The following is a 23,654-nucleotide window of genomic DNA, read 5'->3' as shown; positions in this document are numbered from 1 at the left end:
GGAAATAAGTGAAGCAGGAACTAAAGATGATGAAAACGAAGAAGATAATGCTGAAGAAGGAGATGATAAAGAAGGAGAAGATGAAGATGGCAATGATGATGATGATGCAGATACTAGAATTACTTAGATTTACTTTTCATTGAATATCCAATGCTTTTATTACAAACCAGCTTTGTATCATGTTCTTTTTACAAGCTTTTTGGATTTATTGCTTATATGTTTAAGCATGCTTCATCACATTAATCTTATGTGCTTTTACTGCTCTTTGCCTTAGCATTTTATATTTTTTTCTTCATATCTTACTCTTTTTTATTGATGTCAAAAGGGGGAGAATTTTTGGGCAAAAATTAAGCATTAAGTATAATCCTAAATTTTGATATGATGTGATATTAAGCATGATATTACTAAGCATGATCCCAAATATGACGTGACATTAAGTATGATATAAGTAATCTTGATATATAAGTATAATATTGAAATTGATCTTTGAAATATACACTGAGTTAGTATGCATTCATGATATATATGTTTAAATACTGACATACCTTACAAATATTGTTGAGTTGATGCTTATTGTAAAGGGAAGCCTTATAAAGGCTTACTCATTTTTGCTCCTTGTTTGTCATCATAAAAAATAGGGAGATTATTAGCCTCAAAAGGCTTAGAATCTTTTTTTTATGATAACAAGTCAAAGGAACTTAACATATTTGGTTAAGTGAAGATTCAAGACTCAAGTGTTTTAGATCAAGATCAAGTGATTCAAGTGTATCGAATCAATATCAAGTGTTTGACAAGTCTTTTGAAAGCTCGAACTCAAAAGTAGAATACGTGGTGAAGCTAAAGACTTTTGAAGCTTGAAGTCAAGTTAAACATGAAGAATGAAAGCAGTGCATGAAGACTTAGTGATTAGAAAAGTCATAGTCATTAAGAAGTCTCATGTAAGTACTTCGCAAATTTTGATAAAAGTGTTTGAAACTCTTAGGAATCATTATTGACTTAGAGACCTATTTTTGAAAACCCCGAAAAATGTTTTAAAGTCTCATTTAAGTTTTCCAAAATTAAAGATTAAAGTGGCAAAAATCAAAGTTTTTGGAAAATTGTAAGATCAGGAAACTAACCTGAATCCACCAAACAACTGACATATTTATGCTAAATAAAGTGAACACACAAAACAAGATCAGGTGGCTGATGAAACACTAACAAGTGACTGACATTAGTATGCTGTTAAAATCTGAACAGATGAAATAGAGACAGGCGACTGACCTCATAGGCTTAGACGACTAACCCCATTCTGTGTTTGAAAATTTGCTGAATCATAAAGCATCAGGCGACTGACCATGTGAATCTCAGTTGACTAACCTTAGTATTTTCAAATTTAAAACAACAAGGGAAAGTTTCCAAACTTGATTACTTGGCCCCCAAACTTTGAGAAAACTTGGAAAATACTACAAGTAACATGGGGAATACGAAAATATACTTTTTCTATCTATAAATACATGTTAAACCTAAGGATCAAACATACCAACAAGCATCAATCAATCAAATTCTCATACAATCTAAGCTATCTTTTTGAATACTTTTGCTGAAAGTTTTTGCTAAGTTCTTACTGATTAAAAGCTCATGATTCTTGCTCTTTCATTAAGATTTTCAAATGTAAGATAGAACCCCGATGATATCTTCTTGAGTTTCATTCATTATATTGTTATTTTACTGAAGTATTTTGATCTTTTTTGTACAAATTTTATTTAACTGAGAGTGTTTATTGTACGACACAAAGTTTGCTTCTTTGTATTGTTCTTTTTGACGATTCAAGGTTGTTGGATCGTTGCCTAACAAGAAGGGGTATTCTTGTTAGAGAGAGATCTCCATTTGAGAAGGAGAGAGGTTGTAACTTTGCCTAAGTAAGAAAATTGGAATCCTCACAGCGGTTGCTTGGGACAAAGACGTAGGCTGCAGGCTGAACCTTGTAAAAAATCTAGTTTTTAGCTCCTCTCCTTACTCTCTTTAATTTTCTGCAAGACTATTATATGCATGTATGATCTTTACATCTTATTGAGTTTTGCGGATTGTTGGTGTAGTAATCCTAAAAAAATAAAAAATGAAAAATAAAAAATAAAAAATAAAAAATAAAAAAAGTTTAAAATTTTTTTAAAAAAATTAATTAAAAAATCATTATTATTAAAAATAAAAATAAAAATAATAAAATAAAATAAATTTAATTTAATTTTAAATTTTTTTAAAAAATAAATAAATAATTAATATTAATTAAATAATATAATACAATAATAATATAATATTATAAAACTTACCTTTCCTGAAGGATAAAGATCCTTGAGGAACCTTGCAAGATGAACAGGCAACGCCCCCCGCACCCTTCTTCTTCTTCTTCTTCTCCTCTTCCTTTCTCTACCGCTCTCCTCCATCTCGTCTTCGTTATTTTGCTGATCAAAAATTCAAAAATATCGTTGGGCTTTGCTCGCCGCCACCGACATTTCTACTGGAGCGGATCTGTTGTGGGAGCGGTGTAGGCATATCTCCTGGGCTAATGTCAAATTTCAAACTTACCTCAATTTCTCGTAAACTATAAGCCCCATTAACGAACGAAAATTGTCAGGAGACTCGTGAGGAGATTCTCTACAATCTAACCGGAGAGGATTTTCGAATTGTAGCTCTGGGGTACCAATCTTAAATTGGGGGTAAGTTTGATAATTTAGGCTTTTATTAGCCTATTTAGAGTATTCAAAATTTAGGGAAATTTTAGGGAAAGTTTATCTAGGAATTATGACGAATAATATAGTGAATTTAGAATTTCAGGGCTTAGGGATTTTTTTAACGCATGGGGCGTAGGCCAGGGTATTAGCGAGCTTTTTCAGGAATCAGGTAAGGGGATTAAGTTAAGTCAGTAATTTTATGAAATTTGAATTAATTAAATTGTTATGTTTATATAAATATATTTATTTATATATATAATTTATTTATTTATTCATTTGGGAATTTAAAGGCTATTTTGGAAACCAACCGTTCAAAATGGATTTTACAAACTTAGGATATATGGTATGATATTTTTGAATAAAATGAACGGTGGAAAGCTTGTTTGTTTATAAGGATTTGTTAAAATGTGAAAAATCGTGTGGCAGATGATTTAATTTGTATGGATTATTATATATCTAGATTTGGGATTTTGAAATACTGAATTGTTTGTGAACTACTAAATTATTTGTGAAATAATGGAAATGCTTGTGAAAATACTGGAATTGTTTATGAAATGCAGGTATTTGAATTAACGACTAGTGGCTGAGTATTGTTTGATTGGCCAAGGGCTAGGATTATTATTTGATGGCCGAGGGCCGAGTTTTAATTGATGGCTATATGCCGGATTGTATTTTGTGTCCAAGGGCCAGGATTTTGGAATAACAGGAAATATATGTGAATTAATGTTTTAAATGGTGATTTTTATTATTTAAATGGCATGATATGCTTTACGAAACCTGGGGACCAGTGTAATGTGAGCATGGTATCGTTGCTAGTTAGATCATGTGCACCTACACTGTCTGGATAGAAGTGTAGGGGGTCCATCCGACTGCCTGCGTGAGATTGAAGTAAGGGCCTCAGACCTGCAATTTTGCTGTGGATACCTATAGATGTGTTTGCAGAGGATGTTGTATTTGATTTTATTTGGTCTGATCATCCAAGCTTAGTCCAGCCTTTGGGCTTCACAACCCGTGCCATGGGAATGTAAATGGCGTGTTTGTCACAGGGAGTGTCTTATATGCATATCTGTTAATTTATATGAATACGGTTAATTAATAAAATAATTTCGAGGGCTTACTGAGAAAGGTGAGTGCCTTGGTAGTAGTAATGGTACTAGAGCAGAGGGATGCTACTTGTATGGGCGGGTAATCTTCCCTATCCTTGGCTAATTGTGTGTGCGAGTGTAAAATAAGAATGTTTTCATAAATGTATTTATCTATTTAGTGAAGAGGTTATTTTCTGTACACTAAATGCATGCTGGCCACACACTGACATTAACTAAGTCTTTCCCTTACTAAGTTGTGCCTTACCCTACTTTACAAACTATTTTTTTTAGGAAATCCTAGAGATCGGGTCTAACAAGCTAGAGGAGTTGGGCTAGAGGTGTAAATTCATGTAGGTAGTGTGTAGATAAAGCTTCTATTTTTGTTTAGTTTTATGTGATATAGTTATATGGAAATGGATATATTTGTGTATAAAGATAGTTAGAACTCAGGTAATATAGTTTGAGGATTTCATATTTTATTTCCGCTGCGTATGTGTGTTTTATATTTGATGAATAAGGTATTAGGTACACTGACGTCACTAAGGTAACACTCTAGGCTCACGTGGCGGGTCGGGGTCATTACAGGTGGCATCAGAGCCTAAGTTTGCTAGGTTCTGCAGACTTTGAGGATTGATAATTACTAGAGTATAGGTTGAGATAAGATAGGGATAAGAGTGGGTAGGTTAAGATGGGTTTTAGTCTGGAAGCTTGGAGGCAGAAATCTATTGATGAACTTCTGTGATTTTTTTAAATCAGTCATGAGTTTTAGAAAACCATGGTAAATCCATAGATGGTTTCGTTTCTAGGTTGAGGGACTTGAACTCAGGAAATTTAGGTTGGAATGTTAGGATGAGTGGGTATGTGTGTGAAGTTAATGTTGGGATGGAGATTTTACCTTAATGGTTTAGTGATAGAATTGGAATATGAATTATTAAATTAGAACTCGTATATTATATCAATTTCATTATTCCATATTTGCATTAATTATAGCAAAGGCGAAATTTCTAAGTCAGGTTATATCCTATTTACATGCTGTCAGATAGTGTCATTGTATTATTTGATTTAGGTACAACCCACTCATTTGTGTCTCGGGGATTTGTTAAACTATATGGGTTAGAGGCTCAATTGTTAGAGACAGAGTTAGTAGTGGGCACATCAACAGGGTCAGTGCTAGTTTGTAGCAAGGTGATTAGGAATTATCCAGTTGAGATTCAGGGTAGAGAGTTGCCTGCTAGTTTGATAGTCCTTGATATGCATGGTTTTGTTATTATTCTAGGCATGGGCTGGCTAGCATCCAGCTACGCGAGCATTGACTGTCGTAGAAAGGAGGTGGTATTCAGACCTCCTGGGGAGCAAAAGTTTGTATTTGTTGGGTTGTGTGTGCGTTCGGCACCACAGATCCTTTCGGCTATCCAGGCAAAGAGGTTACTTTTGGGGGGATGCTAGGGTTACCTTGCAATAGTGAAGGAAGTTTCGAAGGGAGAGCTCAAGTTGGAAGATATCCTAGTGATAAGGGAGTTCTTTGATGTTTTTCCAAAGGATTTACCAGGGTTGCCTCCTAATCGGGAGGTGGAATTTGCCTCCTAGGTACAACACCAATCTCCAAAGCCCTATACAAAATGGCTCCAGATGAATTAAAGGAGTTAAAGGAGCAACTATAAGAGCTTCTAGAGATGGGGTTTATCAGACCGAGTGTATCGCCCTGGGGTGCAACGGTGTTATTTGTGAAGAAGAAGGACAGGTTGATGAGGATGTGCATTGACTACTGGGAGATTAATAAAGTAACGGTGAAGAACAAGTATCCATTACCCCGAATTGATGACCTGTTTGATCAGCTTCAAGGTACGCAGATTTTCTCTAAAATCGATTTGCAATTTGGATATCATCAGGTGAAGATTAGATCAGATGATGTACTGAAAACTACTTTTCGAACTCGGTACGACCACTACGAGTTCTTGGTTATATCATTCGGGTTGACAAATGCTCCAGCGGCATTTATGGATTTGATGAGCAGGGTATTCCACGAGTACTTAGACCTGTTTGTTATTGTTTTCATAGATGATATTTTGGTTTACTCGAGGAGCCTTGAGGAGCATGAAGCTCATATGAGACTAGTACTTCAGGTGCTCAGGGAAAAGAAGTTATTTGCTAAACTTAAGAAATGTGAATTTTGTCTGGAGCAGGTAGCATTTCTGGGTCATGTGGTATCCAAGGAAGGGATTTCGGTGGATTCGAGCAAAGTAGAGGTTGTGGTTGATTGGGCAAGGTCGAGGAACATGCAGGAAGTTAGAAGTTTTCTAGGTCTTTCCAGATACTACCACCGATTTTTCAAGGGGTTCTCCAAATTATCAAGGTCTTTGACATGAAGAATGTGAAGTTTAACTGGACCGATGAATGTAAGCAGAGCTTCTAGGAATGGAAGCAATGTTTAGTCACTACCCCAGTGTTAACTCTTCCATCAGGTGAGGGTGGATTTGTAATTTATAGTGACGCATCACATAAAGCACTTGGTTGTGTTCTAATGCAGCAGGGGAAAGTCATTGCATATGCGTATCGCTAGTTGAAAGAGTACAAAAAGAACTATCCTATGCACGCCCTTGAGCTGGCAGCAGTTATGTTTGCATTGAAGATCTGGTGACACTACCTTTATGGTGTAAGGTGTGAAATCTTTACTGACCATAAGAGTCTCAAGTATTTCTTCACCCAAAAGGAGTTAAATATGAGGCTGCGCAGATGGCTCGAGTTGATAAAGGATTACGACTGCACCATTAGCTATTACCTAGGAAAGGTGAACGTGGTAGTCAATGCATTGAGCCGGAAATCTAGGGGTACGTCAACCTCAGCAGTTATGGATTCTCATCATATTGTGATGGACCTGGAGAGGTTGGGTGTAGAATTGGAAGAAAGGGAATCATCAGGTGTTCATTTATAGTCTAGTGGTTCAACCGACTTTATGGGAGAGAATCAGAATAGCTTAGTTGAAAGATGCAGAGTTGATGAAGATTGTAGATAAGATGCAGGATGAGCAACACACGAACTTTAATGTTGCTAGGGATAAAGTTCTCAGATTTCACACTCAATTGTGTGTGCTAGATGACGCAGAGATAAAGAGGATAATTCTAGGGGAAGCTTACCGTTCTCTCTATACTGATCACCCAGATAGCACGAAGATGTATAGAGACTTGCGTGAAACATTCTGGTGGAGTAACATGAAGAGGGAAATTGCTAAATTTGTGAGTCAGTGTTTGACATGTCAGTAGGTGAAGGCAGAACACCAGAGGCTAGCGGGACCACTTCAACCACTAGACATCCCTACGTGGAAGTGGGAGCATATCTCGATGGATTTTGTATCGGGATTGCCTTCAGCGTTGCATGGGCAAAATGCCATATGGGTAGTGGTTGACAGATTGATGAAGATTGCCCATTTCATTCCAGTTAGAACTAGTTATTCCATGGATAAGCTGGCATAATTTTATGTTCAGGAGATAGTTAGAATACATGGCATACCTGTGTCCATCGTTTCAAATCAGGATCCGCGGTTCACTTCCCATTTTTGGAAGAGTTTACAGGGAGTGTTGGGTTCTCAACTCACTTTCAGTACTACATTTCACCCTCAGACGGATGGACAATCCAAACGAACCATTCAGATTCTTAAGGATATGCTATGGGCATATGTGTTAAATTTTGGGGGCGATTGGATCTGATATCTACCATTAGTTGAGTTTGCATACAATAACAGTCAAGAGACCAACATTGGAATGGGACCATATGAGGTTTTGTATGGTCACCGATGCCAATCTTTGTTGTATTGGGATGAAGTAAGCGAGCGGAAGATTTTGAGACCAGGACTTATTCAGCAAGCCTCTGCAAAAATCGAGCTTATCAGGGAAAGGATCAAGGAAGCCTAGAGTCGACAGAAGAGTTATGCAGATACTCGCTGACGAGAGCTAGAATTCGAAGTAGGCGATGTGATATTCTTAAGGATTGCTCCAATGAAGGGGGTGATGAGGTATGGAAAAAAAGGCAAGCTGAGCCCTAGATACATTGGACCGTTCGAGAGTCTGAAGAGGATTGGTTCGGCAACATAAAAAATAGCACTACCCCCAGTGCTGTCCACGATACACGATGTGTTCATGTTGAGGAGGTATGTTCCACACCCCTCACATATGATTAGTTATGAGTCGTTGGAGATCTGTGATGCTCTAGCATACGAGGAGGTATCAGTTCAAATTTTGGATCAAAAAATACAGGAACTGCGTACTAAAGATATACTGTTAGTGAAGGTGTTGTAGCGAAATCATATAGTTGAGGAGGCTTCTTGGGAATTAGAAATGGAAATACACCAGAAGTACCCATAACTGTTTAGCGAGGGCTAGTGCCAGACGGGTAAGGGTATAGTTGTATGCAGAGGGATTAGAGTAGGTTGTGTGGTTAGTTATGTATAGTTTTAATTTTGGATAGTTTTTGAAAAAATTTGTTATGGATATTGTAATTTCCCAAAGACAGTATTGTAACCACGGTATTCTTTCGTCATAAGTGAGGGTAGTTAATAAACTTGGGATGGGACCGCTATGTGGGTGGCTACCGACTCTTCTGTAAACATGGATCGTGAGTTAAGGATGTGATCGATAGTAGTTAACAAATTTCAAGGACTAAATTTTTGTAAGGAGGGAAGAATGTAATAATCCTAAAAAATAAAATTAAAAATTAAAAAAAAGTAAAAAAACATTTTAAAAATTACAAATTTTTTTAAAAAATTAATTAAAAAATCATTCATTATTATTAAAAAATAATAATAATAAATTAAATTAAATTAAATTTAAATTTTTTAAAATTAATTAATTAATATTAATTAAATAATATAATACAATAATAATATAATATTATAAAAATATATTATATATATATATATATATATATATAACCTTACCTTTCCTCAAGGATAAAGATCCTTATCCGAAAATATCGTTGGGCTTTGCTCGCCGCGACCGACATTTCTACTGGAGCGGATCTGTTGTGGGAGCGGCGTAGGCATATCTCCTGGGCTAAGGTCAAATCTCAAACTTACTTCAATTTCTCCTAAACTATAAGCCCCATTAACGAATGAAAATTGTCAGGAGACTCGTAAGGAGATTCTCTACAATCTAACCGGAGTGGGTTTTCGAATTGTAGCTCTGGGGTACCAATCCTAAATTGAGGGTAAGTTTGATAATTTAGGCTTTTATTAGCCTATTTAGGGTATTCAAAATTGAGGGAAATTTTAGGAAAAGTTACTCTAAGAATTATGACGAATAATATAGTGAATTTAGAATTTCAGGGCTCAGGGATTTTTTTAACGCCTGGGGCATAGGCCGAGGTATTAGCAGGCTTTTTCAAGAATTCGGTAATGGGATTAAGTTAAGTTAGTAATTTTATGAAATTTGAATCAATTAAATTGTTATGTTTATATAAATTTATATATATATATATATATATTTATTCGTTTGGGAATTTTAAGGCTATTTTGGAAACCAACCGTTCCAAATGGATTTTACAAACCTAGGATATATGATATGATATTTTTGAATAAAATGAACGATGGAAAGTTTGTTTGTTTATATGGATTTGTTAAAATGTGAAAAATCGTATGGCAGATGATTTAATTTGTATGGATTATTGTATATTTGGATTTGGGATTTTGAAATATTAAATTGTCTGTGAAATACTGAATTATTTGAGAAATACTAGAAATGCTTGTGAAAATACTGGAACTGTTTATGAAATGCAGGTATTTGAATTAATGGCTAGTGGCTAGGTATTGTTTGATTGGTCAAGGGCCAGGATTATTATTTGATAGCCGAGAGCTGAAATTTAATTGATGGCTATATGCCAGATTGTATTTTGTGTCCGAGGGCTAGGTTTTTAGAATAATAGAAAATATATGTGAATTAATATTTTAAATGGTGATTTTTATTATCTAAATTGCATAATATGCTTTAGGAACCCTGGGGACTAGTGTAATGTGAGCACGGTACCGTTGCTAGTTAGACCATGTGCACCTACACTGTCTGGATAGAAGTGTAGGGGGTCTAGTCGACTGCCTGTGTGAGGTTGAAGTAAGGGCGTCAGACCTGCAGTTTTGGTGTGGATGCCTACAGATGTGTTTGAAGAGGATGTTGTATTTGACTTTATTTGGGCTGATCACCTAGGCTTAGTCCAGCCTTCGGGTCGCACAACCCGTGTCATAGGGATGTAAATGGCATGTTTGTCACAAGGAGTGTCTTATATGCATATCTATTAATTTGTATGAATACGGTATTAATAAGATAATTTTGAGGGTTTACTGAGAAAGGTGAGTGCCCTGATAGTAGTAATGGTATCAGAGCCGAGGGAAGCTACTTGTATAAGAGGGTAATCTTCCCTATTCGCGGTTAATTGTGTGTGTGTGTGTGTGTAAAATAAGAATGTTTCTATAAATGTGTTTATTTATTTAGTGAACTGGTTATTTTTTGTACACTAAATGCATGCTGGCCACACACTGACATTAACTTAGTATTTCCCTTACTAAGCTGTGCCTCACCCATACTTTACAAACTATTTTTTTCAGGAAATCCTAGAGATCGAGTCTAGCGGGCTAGAGGAGCTGGACTAGAGGTGTAAATTCATGTAGGTAGTGTATAGATAAAGATTCTATTTTTGTTTAGTTTTATGGGATGTAGTTATGTGGAAATGAATATATTTGTATATAAAGATAATTAGAACTCTGGTAATGTAGTCTGAAGATTTTATATTTTATTTCCGCTGCGTATGTGTATTTTATATTTGATGAATAAGGTATCAGGTACACTGACGTCACTGAAGTAACACTCCGGGACCACGTGGCAGGTTGGGGTCGTTACAGTTGGAATCTTGTTTTGATCAATACTAAATCAACATATTATAAACTATTGGTTGGTTTGATATTTTAAATAAAAGGCTGATTTTTTAAAATAAACAACTGAAAGATAATTTGAACTAAAAGTTTTACAAAATCAAATCTGAAAATTGTATTTGATTGATTGAAGTAAACGAAAATAATTATGAGTTTGAGTTTAAACGCTGAAGTTTATTTTTAAACTATCTTAATTTGATTCTTGAAGTTTAGCAGTTGGATTTCAATATTAAAAATTAAATTTGGGTTGAATATAAATTTATTATTAAGAGAATAAGAATTGTAAAGGCTAATTAATTGCTAAAAGCAAATATTGCTGAAATTAAATGGGAATTTATAACACAAAGCAAGTAAAGAAATTTGAAAATTTCAATTCACCCCACCTCTTGAGAGTATACCTAGATTCTCGAAATACAAAAATCATATAGAAATCAAATTAATTTGTGAAATAATAATAATAATAATAATAATAATAATAATAATAATAATAAAGAAAGAGAAAAAAAATAAAAAAATAAAAAGAAAGAAAGATGATGCAAGGCACATATTGCCTTGTTTGGGACAGAACAGGATGTAATTACAGTGTCCATGCCAAATTAGAATATGTATTCCTTTGTTCTGCTGGCATGAACAAGTCCTTTGGATGTATTATAATAGTTGCCTGAACAGGACTGATGCTTGATCGAAGAGAGCGGGGGTGATATTTATTGATCATGCATATGTCACTATTTATTTTTTTTTTTAGTATTTCTTTTTCTACTTTATATGGAAAGTCCGTGTTATTTTATTTATTTTTTCTTCAGTCCAAAAATCAATCAGAACTAATCATTCAATCCGCCGGGAAAATAGTGAAAAGGGAAAAGTTAACAGAAAGATTATTCCTTAATAGTAAAAATAATCAAGTAATATATGTACGTCTGACATGACCCAAAACGTTTTTCTCTCTCAGAAGTCTCTTTACTTCAACTGGTAAATGTTAATGTATATAGGCAGACGACTGAATGAGAGATCAGCCCTATTTAATGATCTAGAATGCATGCTCCTAAACATAATTAATAGTTTAACGATCTCAGATATTTTTGTTATGACCAAAAGATTATATTTTTAGCGACAATGTTTTAGATGCTGTCGCTAAACATCCAAACTGTGGCTATATGACAGGACTGAAATGATCCGCTCTCCGGCTCAATCTCAAATGAAAATTAACTATCCCGTTGCTCTTATATGTGTGTGTGTGTGTGTGTATGGAGCATATATCCCTTGCATGCAACTCCAAAATAATTGAATGCGGTCATTTACTGCTACTGGAGGGCTAATTCATAGTAAGAACATATTAATAGAAGACTCTCTGTCTAGTAATTGCGTTGTTGACTTGTAAAATTTTGAACTATCTGGAGAGTGAAGGATTTTGACGTCAGCAAGAATTATATAAATTTTGAATCTAAATTATTTCCTTTCAAATTTGGAAACAACTATGTGTTAATGAGTATACATAATACTTAATAGAGTCATTGATATTAAATCAGTTATATAAATGAGGCACTTTATATATATATTCGCTTGATGCTCAGCAATTAAAGCAAGAAGCAAGAATTGGTATGTAGAGGAGGATCCAGTTTGTCTAACAAGCTCATTTTAATTATTTTCTATTTTTTTAAAAAAATATGTATTAAAAAATAGTGAAAAGATCATAAAGGGACAAACATATTCTGGTTTTCCAGAGGCTAAAAGGGACAAACTAACAACATAAAGCAGATGTTTAGAGGGACTCCCAGGCCCACCACCCACACGAGCAGTTTTCAGATGCATGCACGAACTCTAGATAGGAGAGAAAACAAAGCTGGAGAGAGAGGGAGAGAGAGACGTGAGAGCCCTCTTCTTTTTGTTTGGATTTCTCTTTCAGCAGAAAAATCCATTCTTTTCTGTGTCTATGAAGCGTTATTGTTTCCTGTGATAACCTTCCAGGCTATGTAGCGTAGTCTCATATTAAAGCTGGCCACGAACCTCGCTGTTTTCACCTCTTCTTCTTTCTTCCTGCTGTGGAACCGAACCTTATGATTTCTGAACGCTACGAGAGAGAAATCAAGAAATGGGGTCTGTTAAATAGCAGGAAGAGATATGTGTTTAATCTCAACAGGGTCTCAGTACACTCTGTTTTCCGATCCTCTAATCAACTGTTTTTTTTTTCCTTACAGGTCTTTGATCCTTCAATCATTTTGCAGTTATTTTCTTGCCATAAAGGGATTTTGAGAGGAAGAACACGTCTTCTTTTTTTCTTCTCCCTCTTCTTATTCTTCCAGTGGAAATGTTGTGTTACTGATTCAGGTCAATGCCCTTCAGTCCATCTCATTTTCTTTGTATGAATTTGTTTTATAGTGGTTTGCACTGACAATGAGTCGTCTGCAACATTTCAAGAGTGATTGTGATAGTTTCAATGGGTTTCCGGATATGAACTTTCTAGTGCCCCCTCCTCTTCCTCCTCCTCCTGGCACTCAACGTTCTTTTTCGCACGTATCCACTTTTGGATCCATAACTCGCCCGAGAGAGAGCGAGCAAGATCATTCTAATGTGGGGTTCCCAATTCTGAGCACTCCATTGGAGAAGCAGAATCATGTTTGGGAGTTTCAGGGCGGGGAAAACTTTGAGTCAAAAAGATTGAGTGATGGGAGTATTAATGGGTATTTTCTGGTTGAGAAGAAAGATTGTGCTTCTAACATGCGTGAGTTAGGAGAAAACTGTGGTGGAAGCACTGGGCATACTAAACTTTGTGCCAGAGGTCATTGGAGGCCAGCTGAAGATGCCCGGCTTAAAGAGCTAGTTGCCCTATATGGTCCTCAAAATTGGAACTTGATTGCTGAAAAGCTTGAAGGCAGATCAGGTAATCCAAAAACTTAATTAATAGGAAAAGGATACAAGAACATGAGGTTTTGCTAGGGAGAGGTTGGGAAATGGTCATAGAAGTATTAACCACATGGGATGATGATCAGATATATAGAAAAAATTAATTGATTTACCTTTTTTTCTTTCATCTTTGTTTAGCGTACTTGGAGAACAACTGGGGGCTTTGAAAAGAATGCAAAAGGTGTAATTAATCGGTTTAATCGCCCAGTTCTTACATTCCCATTTTTAGACCGATGAAAGAAAAAACTATTTAGAATCTATATATTCATTCTTGCATTTCATTTATTATATATACAGGTAAAAGTTGCAGATTGAGATGGTTTAACCAGCTAGATCCAAAAATTAACAAGACGGCTTTCACCGAGGAAGAAGAGGAAAGGCTTTTAGCTGCCCACAGAATGTATGGAAACAAATGGGCTATGATAGCCAGGCTGTTCCCTGGGAGGACTGATAATGCAGTTAAGAACCATTGGCATGTAATCATGGCCAGAAAACACAGAGAGCAGTCCAGTTTTTACAGGAGAAGAAAGCCCACTTCCTCCCATCATGAGCCTCTCCATACGGATTTTGCTATGACTAATCTCAACAATGCACCAAGTGAATCAGTGATAGCAAGCGCCGCTGACGATCCCAGTTCGACGTGCACAGATCTATCCCTCTCTACCTCTTCCCCCAGGGTACCTCCTTCTGTTTCCGCTGATTTCAGTGCATTTCATGGCCATCTGCACCAACCTGCAGCTTACGGTTTACATTTGGGTATGACTAATTAATTTCTCCCCCTTTCTTCAATTCCTCTCCCTTTTTAGAATTTAAATTTATGATTCATCTTATGTGGAAATCTTCGTTTTTAATTTTAAAATTCTCATATTTTTGTTTGGGACTGGGGTATTGATTTAATTTGTAATTAAAGTAAAGGCTCATCTAGAAAAAATGTTGTGAAAATGAGTGCAGCTGAGGGTCTCAACAAATTAAATGGCAGTGGCAACTACGGGTGTCATCTGAGGCTGAAGGGAATGCTTGCGGGAGTTGATCAATGCGGTCATTCGGATTCAAGCGTAGAAGTTTCTGCAACCGAGGAGCCAAACACCAGCACCCACCACCATTTTATGCTTAGAGAAAATGAAAGCCGGAATGAGAAAATGGACACTTCCTCCTTCATTGATTTCCTCGGAGTGGGTGCCACTTAGTTAAAATAGTGAGTTTTGGGTTTTGGGCTAAGACTCTTGAGAGGAGCGAAACCAAGTACAAGAATAAAGCATATATTGAGGATAGATAACATTGTCTCGTTCTCTAGCCTTTCATGTACAGTGAGCTCCAGAGGGGAGAGAGAGAGAGAGAGAGAAGTGGCTTCTTATGGTCAAAACTTTCTTGTAGCTAAGGAGGAATAAATCTGTTGCCAATAATTTTGATCATGGCTTCTGAATGGCCTGTTTCTGTTTAATTTGCAGTGATGGCACAGAGAGAGAGAATCAATTTGGGTTTCAACTAATTTGTAGAAATCAAGAAACCCAAGAGTTTAAAGTTTGATTTTTGATCACTTAAAAACCTCAAACACATGAAATATGATCAACGAGACACTTTACATTCTGTCTATCCCTTCTATTCCCTTGAATATATATCACAGCATTAAACCCAACATATCACTTCTCATAACAAGTCTTATAATTTGGAGAAGAATCTAGTCTTTACATTTGGTAAAAAACTTTTAAATGATTTGAAACTTTTATCCTAAGAGTAAAATGGATATATCGTTTAAGTACATGTAAATAATATGTGAATAATTTTAGAATATTAATTTTTTTTAAATATAATAACTACGGAATTAAATTACCTTTGAATTTCTAAAAATTTAAAATCCATAAATTTTAAAGACTCTCCAAAAAATTAAAATGATTACTTTTTAATAGTTAATGCATTATTTTCCTTTAAATTTTAAAGAATTAAATTAATAATCTTTAATGACACTCCATAAAAGTTAAAATGTTTACCTTTTAAAAGTTAGTGAACCTTTTGAGTTTTTAAAAAATTCAAGTCCATAAATTTTAAAGAATCTAAAAAAAAAAATTAAAATGACTACTTTTAAAAGTTAGTGCATTATTTACCTTTAAATTTTCAGAAATTAAATTAATAATCTTTAATGACTCTCTAAAAATGTTAAAATGTTTACCTTTTAAAAGTTAGTGAATTATTATGAATTTGTTCTTCCAAGTAAATATAATTTTCAAAAAGGTTAAGCATACCAAAAATTGAAAAAAAAAAAAAAAATTGGGATGCAGGAACTCATATCAGAGAAATACAAATTTTGTCCAAGTCAAATTATGTAAATGACAATCAAAATGAATTTAGGAGAGGATAAAAATCATCCTTGCAGAGCAGAATTTGATTATTTTTGCAAAAAAAAAAAAAAGAATTTATTCTTAAATGTTCAAGAACAGATAATTTATTTTTATTTTGTTAAATGTTTCACATTTCACCAAATAAAGGACTTAATTAAGTTGGATAAATCCTTTCTTGAAATGTTAATTAAGGATCAATTTCTAATCTTTTTAGGGTGTTTTACAATTAATATATGTATGTACAAATATTTTAAGAATTAAAACTTAAAAATAGTGCATAATTTTCTTATTGTTTAAAAGAGATGAAAAATGATTGAGATGTTTTAAAATTTTCTTTAGCTGAAAATAAAAAAAATTTATACGTATTTTCATATTTTAGTTACTATTTAAAAATGTAAGGGTGTTGCGATTTTTTTTTTCTCGTTACCACAATTGAACAAAAATTACAATAACAACAACAAAAAAATCAAGTGTCAGTTTCACTAAGTATGGTCGGTTATATGAATCATTTTTCGTCAATTTATGCGGTGATTGACTATTTTTTTTATAGATTCAAGTATATTAAATATTTAGTTACTATCTTTTTTAAAGTTATTTTAAGTCTACCTTACTCCTTCTACTATACCCACGTAGTAGAACGAAAATTGTGATGGAAAATTGTTTTGAATTTATTTAACTAATAATACGTAACTAATTAGAAATTCTGGCAGAAATACATTGCTGTTAAGGGGGAAAATTTTAAATAGCAACAAGACGTGGTGGCCATACACGTGTGCAATGATGATTGATCCGCACGTGTAACGGCTTTCTCGTCATGCAGAAAAAGGCGAAACGACCTCTGCGGCAAACCAGCCAACTGAAATAAAGGTGTGGGTGGTGAGAGAGAGGAAAAAGTGATGACAATAATAAAAGCGAATTTGGAATGAGCGTTGCGAACAAATACAGAAGTAATGCGTTTGCCTAAACACAAAACGAAACCGCTCCTCTCTGACACGGTCGTTTCTTCACACGCGTGCGCTTATCATGCGCAACGCACCGTAACGACTCCCTTTATCTTTGTTTTTTTTTCTTTTTCTTGTCCTACTCACGCTACTTTTGAAAGCCAAAACAAGGGTATTGAACTGTAACAGTTGAAATACTAAGGCGCTTCTACACACATAAATACTATGAGTTTTTCTTTTTTGGCCTTTTTTAATTTTTTTATAATAAAATATTAAAGGACGATTCAGTGAAAGCTTTATTTTTCAATTTAATGCGTTAGGAAAAATTTCGCTGAACCATCCAGTGAACTTTAAATAACAAGGGTTACACGCTGGTTGACGCGTAGCAGCCAAAATACGCTGGATGGTCTAGTGAGATTTGACTGGAAAATGAGCCGTCCTTTGACGCGTGGAAAAACTCGTTGCCACGCATTTTTGAAGTCTTCTTCCTCCTCCATTTTCCTCGCAAAATTGCAGAGTGGCAGAGCAGCAGCAGTGCAATGGCTAGACGATTGGACGCTTGTAGCAAGTCGCCATTGTCAGGAGGAGCCAAACATTGTGAAGCCTCGCCGAATGTTGGGAAGAAAGGTATAAAAAATGGAGATGAGATATGCATTTTACGTAAGCTGAAATTCTTATATTATTTCATTAAGATTCGTTAGTTTGATTAAAAAATTATGTTAGTTTGTGCTACAAACTAGTATTTGATACATTCATTTTTTGTTGTATTGAACCAAAATTTATGATTGGAAGCATCATTCGAAAACCCCCATTTTGAGGTTAGGGTTTATTCTATTTTCCTGTTTAACTTATTTGAATTTGTTATTATTTTTATGTGTAATTGTTCTTGGGCAATTTTTTGTTAGTTATAAGTTTGGATTTTAGATTCTAAATTTAATTTTGTACGAATTTGGATAAAATTTGAAATAAATTTCTATCTAATTTTATTCAAATCCTCATAAACTCAATTTTAGAGACCGGAAATAATGCTTCTAAGTATAATATTAAGTTTTGTTTGAAACTAGCTTGGACTACTTTCTATTACATTAGAGAAAGAACTATATGAAAATATTTACTTTTTGATGTTTAGTAATTAAGAAAAGTGAGCAGAAATAAAATGTATAATGAGTTATGAATAAAATTTAAATTTTATGCATTATTAATGTTCAATTTTTTATTTCATAATGTTAGTTACGGAGGAGTCCATGGGTGGACTTGATACACATGAGTGAACACCAACTTAACCCAAATGCTTAAGCCTATTGGGTCTTGGACCCAACAATGTATATAAGCACTCATTATCTACTCAAATTTTTCAATGTAAGACAAACTCACAAGTGAAATTCTCAACAATCTCACAATCACTTGTGAGTTCCAACTACTCCCCCTTGAATGGAAACCGTCTCTCTTATGGGAGTAAGCTCAATTCCCCAACAGTTGCTTAAGTGGACCTTATCACTGGTGCCTTGTGTGCCTCGGATTGCATTCCACATGCCTCCAAACCAATCCTACCTCTCACGACTTGACCTTATTTGGATCTATCTTAGGCCTAGATTATGCTTATTGGTCTCGGTCACACACTTGGTCCTCCAACTATTAGCACGTCAAGAGAATTAGCTTCACATCTCGACTTTTTTATGATGCCGCTCATCCAGAGTTACGAACCGTCGGCTTTGATACCACTTGTTAGGACCAGAGGAGCTCATGGGTGGGCTTGATACACATGTGTTAACACCAACTTGACCCAAAAGTTTAAGCCTATTAGGTCTTGGACCTAATCATATATATAAGCACCCATCATCCACTCTAATTTTCTAATATGGGACAAGCTCACAAGTGAAATTCTCAACAATCTCCCCCTCACTTGTGAGTTTCAACTGCTCCCCCTTGAATGGAAACCATCTCTCTTATGTGAGTAAGCCCAATTCCCCAACAGTGCTCAAGTGGGCCTTACCACTGGTGCCTTACGTGCCTCGGATTGCATTTCATATGCCTCCAAACCAATCCTACCTCCCACTTCTTAACCCTATTTGAATCCATCCTTAGGCTAGATGATCCTTATTGGCCTCAGTCACACACTTGGTCTTCTAACTATTAGCACGTCAGGAAGAATTAACTTCATGTCTCTACTTTTAGGATGTTTCTCACCCAGAGTTACGAACCGTCGGTTCTGATACCACTTGTTAGGACTGGAGGAGTCCATGGGTGGACTTGATACACATGATGCACATGGGTGAACACCAAAGTTGATATGTGAAGCTAATTCTCCTAACGTGCTAATAGTTGAAGGACCAAGTGTGTGACCGAGGCTAATAAGGATCATCTAAGGCTGGGATGAATCCGAATATGGTCAAGATGTGGGAGGAAGGATTGGTTTGGAGGCATGTGGAGTGCAATCTGAGGCACATAAGGCGTCAGTGGTAAGGCCCACTCGAGCAATTGTTGGCAAATTGAGCTTACTCCCATAAGAGAGACGGTTTCTATTCAAGGAGGAGCAATTGGAACTCACAGGTGAAGGAGAGATTGTTGAAAATTCCACTTGTGAGATTGTCCCACATTGGAAAATTAGAATGGATGATGGGTGCTTATATACATGGTTGGGCCTAAGACCCAACAGACTTAAACTTTTGGATCAAGTTGGTGTTCACCCATGTGTATCAAGCCCACCCATGGGCTCCTTCAGTGCTAACACTTAATTATATTTATATTTAAATATGATTTTTTTATTTATATTTTGTTATATATGACAGGTAAATACAATGGAAGATTTATTTTCCTTAAATAATGTAATTCTTAAATTCAAAATAGAACATAAATAATTTAAAAATAAATGGATTTTAAGTCCTTAGGTAAAGTGTTGAGAAATTAAACATTTTTTTTAGATTGAAACACTTTTAATTGATATTTTAGATTGGATCAACAAGAGTTCTGCTTGGATCAACAATTTTATCCGAGAAAAAAAAATATTAACTTTATTATAGTTTCTCTTTATATAAAAGCTAGGAAATATAAAAAAAATTTTAAACAAAATTAAAATTAAAAAATAAATATTAAAGATGTGTCAAATAAATACAATAACTTTGTGTTATGTTATGTGCTTATATAGACATTTTTATTTTTCGTAGGTCTTTACTATTTCCTGAGGTGACATCTAAATGGTAGAAAGCTCAAGTAGTGTTCTGATGACTATGTTGTTGTATATAGGGTGGGGGGGGGGGGGGAGGGAAAATTATTACATGAGTAGAAAGTGTTAGTTATAATACTAAGTCTGTTCAAGCAAGTCGAATTGGCAGTAGGGCTAAATTAAACAAATTGTATGCGAAGATATACAAATATTTGCATATTGATCCGAACTAATATGTATTGCGGGTGATCGCAAGATACCCTATACGGATGATTATGGTCAGCGCATTTTGTTAGATGCACATAATTCCGCGCACTACACATATAATTATATAGCTATATGTGGAGACAATTCCTCAAATTGGTGTCACCGATGATAGGCAAACAATGACGCTTAGCGAACATGTGGTTGAAATGGAAGAAGGCATCCAACAAACACATCATTATGAAATGAATGTGTGTGGCATGGATGAGTAGTACAAGAGCGCACAATTTGGTAGGACATCTGTTGTGGATTTGAATGAAGGTCCGAGATCATCGTTTAATCCGTCGACATATGAAATCCTTGTTCCTAAAATTCTTGTTGAAGGTTTGGGATCGTTGTTTGCCATCGTGACCATTCTGTTAGACAAGGGGATGCATATGACGAATGATGTTAATTTAGAAAATGAATAAACGTACAAGCCGAAAATTGCTAAAGGGTTAAATGAGTTCACTGACGATGTGAACCCACGCCTTGTGAAATGAATAATGTCATCTATAATGTTCAATTTATGGACGAACCTCCAATGTACACTAAAATTGATGTAAATGTTGCATATTTGTCATGAGAAAAGGAGCTTCCTATATAAGTGACTCGTTGGGATGAGAACATGACCACTAATCTCGTGGAGGGTTTCACCATCATCCTAAAAGAAGCTCGTAACCTCCTAATAATGGCCCTTGTGCAACTAACATTTTATCGCGTTGCACATTATTTCAATAGTGGACGGGAGGTTGCTCATAAGGCAATTGCTGGAGGAAATGCATTTACTTTACATATACTACTAGTCATGGAAAGAGGGAAGCTTAAGGCAACTAGACATCAAGTCACAACATTCAACGGGTCCACTAGTACCTTTAGCATCACAACCGCGTCGATGTGAGGTTCAAGGAAGAGGATAAGGCATTGATGCTACTAAATTCCCTATCGATGGCTCCAACATTCAAAAACCTGGCTACAACCCTAACTTGGGGAAAAGTAACTTTGGAGTTAGAGGATATCATGAGTGCATTACTAGGGTTTCGCCAAAGGAAAAAGGCTAGGGACGAGGGTTTATATACTAAAGGGCTCCTGGCAAAGGGGAATCATGATCGAGGGAGGAGCGGTTTTCGGAGTGGATCGAGTGGTCATAGGGCTTGGTCTAAGTCCAAGAAGAATAAGGACGTGCGGTGTTTTAAGTGCAGTAAAAGAGGGCACATAAAACCTGAGTGTCCGAAAAGGAGGAAGGGAGGTTCCAAAAATAAAGAAGGTTCGTCAACAATGGTGAATGTAGTTGAAGAATGAGATTTTGGGAGCAGTGATGGTGATATGCTCTCGGTTTCATCGAGGTCAGATGAGTTTGTGGATTCTTGGATTTTGGGCTCTGCATATTTGTATCATATAGTTCCACATAAAGACCGATTCTGTAAGAACCCGAACTGTGATAAGTGGGTTTAAATATTCAAAGAGAGGGGCATTTTGATAAAAGAGCAAGCCTCGTCAATGAAGCCAGATTTCATTGACGAAGTCTTTGTCCTTCTCGTCAATGAAATTCAAAGACTCGTCAACGAGGGGAAGCCGAGGAGTTTCAGAAACCAGGAATATCAGGATTTGTCGACAAAATTCCTCGTCTCGTCAACGAGAAGACTATAAGGCCTCATCAACGAGGGCACCATTTCGTCGATGAGTTTTCCCGGGTCAAAGGGCTATAAATATCATTTTCCTTTACTTCTTCATCAAGAAACTCAAATTCTATCTCTCTCTTTCTCTAGAACTCTCCCTACTCTCTCTTTCTCTAGATTTATTTGCCGATCATTGTTGGAATCGTGAATCTAAAGTTACCATGAGAATCATGGAAGGATTCTCTACAAGTTCTACGGATTGGAATCCCGTTTCAGAGATTTTTGGGTTTTGGCGTAAAACCAAGGTAAGGCTCGGTTTTCAATTCTGATCTGGTAGTTTTGTAGGAAACTATCTTGTTAGAAAATTTTGTACTGTGATTTGTAGATTTTGGAACTTGATTCGCTATTTAGGGGCCTTGGAGTTTGGGATTTGTTATCCGGGGAAAAGGTAAGGGGAACTGTGTTTATATTGGTTATTTTTGAAATCGGACTTGGTGAAACTGTGGTTTACGGTCCTGTGTGTGTTTTGGCTACTCATTTGGGGGGATCTAATGGGGAAAATTATGAGTTTTTCACTATTACAGTTTTGGGAAAAAGGGGGTGACGGGCTGCATCCCTGATTTTGTTGAAAACCGAGCGTATATGTTGATTTATACTGTGATATTGGGATGGTCGTGCCTTGACTTATTTAAACTGTATTTGTTTAGAAAACCATGATTTATATTATCAAATGGATGTGGTTTGTTTGGTTATATGAGCATGCATGTGTGTGTGATATGTTAAAATGCTAGTAGGAACGGGGTTCCGAATTGTTATACGTACTGAGAGTGTCTAGCTTTATATCTGAGGGCGTGTGTTTATCGCCTGCCATGTAGGCAAGAGCGTCTGAGTCTATATCCGAGGCCGTGAGCCTATTCCGACAGATCAGGACGAAGGGTGTGGATCCACCAGTTTAGCACGAGTACGATGCCATAGGATTCGGGGACTAGCCATGTGCCGGTGGTGCCATGTTCGTGGGTTGGCTATGGGCTAACACCGTATGTCACGAGCTGGCTTCGGGCCGAAAGGTGTGACGACACCAGGATTGCTGATCATGTGTATATGTATGTGTGCATGTATGCACTGTGTAAACTAGTATTGGATTGCATTTAACTGCGTGTATGTTGTATCATGATAACACTCAAATTCCATACACCGATATAACATGTGTTCTTCCTTACCCCTACTGTACGTACATTTTTACAAGTCCTTCGAGTAACTGAAACTAGCCTCCTGGTGTAGGGAGCGTAGTGGCTGATGTACTGCGTTAGTGCTTGGGTAAGTGTTAGGACTATATTTTTGGTGGGTTGCCATTTTGAGATGTATTTGGGAACTCGTTTGTACGTTGTGATAGAACCATGTTTTGCTCTTGTATAGACTCTAGTATGATAATACATAAATATATATAGAACGACCTTTTTTCACTGCATATATGATTGTGTTTGGATGTGTTTAGGGTGCGTGGGAACCCCACGGGGTTGGACCCTCATCCTTTGTACTATATATTTGGATGTTTTATTGGATACAAGGACAGGTTAGATTACATTTTCACCCTTGGATCCCATTTCAAGGTTCGGGGCGTGACAACTTAGTATCAGAGCTAACCAGGTTACTAGATCTTGTAGACTTGGTTAGGCTTAGTTGTGAGTACATACCAGAGTATAGGATTTTGGATATGGGTAGAGTTGGTTGAGGGTTGTTCGGTT

General features: G+C 36.0%; 1 protein-coding gene across 4 annotated transcripts; it reads left to right on the top strand.

Moving 5' to 3' along the window:
• Window positions 1–12,482: 12,482 nt before the first annotated feature.
• Window positions 12,483–15,019, top strand: LOC131145103 (transcription factor CSA-like). Of its 4 annotated transcripts, XM_058094189.1 has the most exons (5): window positions 12,483–12,800; window positions 12,902–13,031; window positions 13,122–13,584; window positions 13,905–14,363; window positions 14,559–15,019. In XM_058094189.1, exons 3-5 carry the CDS (start codon window positions 13,155–13,157, stop codon window positions 14,792–14,794), a joined length of 1,125 nt encoding a protein of 374 aa, XP_057950172.1. In that variant the 5' UTR covers window positions 12,483–12,800; window positions 12,902–13,031; window positions 13,122–13,154; the 3' UTR covers window positions 14,795–15,019. The 4 variants fall into 4 exon arrangements, with proteins under 4 accessions (XP_057950172.1, XP_057950171.1, XP_057950173.1 ...); XM_058094188.1 differs by having other exon boundaries at window positions 12,902–13,584; XM_058094190.1 differs by lacking the exon at window positions 13,122–13,584 and having other exon boundaries at window positions 12,483–13,031.
• The last annotated feature ends 8,635 nt before the right edge of the window (window positions 15,020–23,654 follow it).

The sequence above is a fragment of the Malania oleifera genome, chromosome 12 (genome assembly GCF_029873635.1).
Source record: "Malania oleifera isolate guangnan ecotype guangnan chromosome 12, ASM2987363v1, whole genome shotgun sequence".
Lineage (NCBI taxonomy): Eukaryota > Viridiplantae > Streptophyta > Magnoliopsida > Santalales > Ximeniaceae > Malania > Malania oleifera.
This window is presented reverse-complemented; position numbering and strand designations above follow the sequence as displayed.

Excerpts from the sequence above, each read along its gene's own strand:
- LOC131145103 (XM_058094188.1), top strand. The coding sequence starts at position 13,098 with ATGAGTCGTCTGCAACATTTCAAGAGTGATTGTGATAGTTTCAATGGG. Across the intron at positions 13,585-13,904 it reads AAAGCTTGAAGGCAGATCAG|GTAAAAGTTGCAGATTGAGA; the intron begins GTAATCCAAAAA and ends TTATATATACAG. Across the intron at positions 14,364-14,558 it reads AGCTTACGGTTTACATTTGG|CTGAGGGTCTCAACAAATTA; the intron begins GTATGACTAATT and ends AAATGAGTGCAG.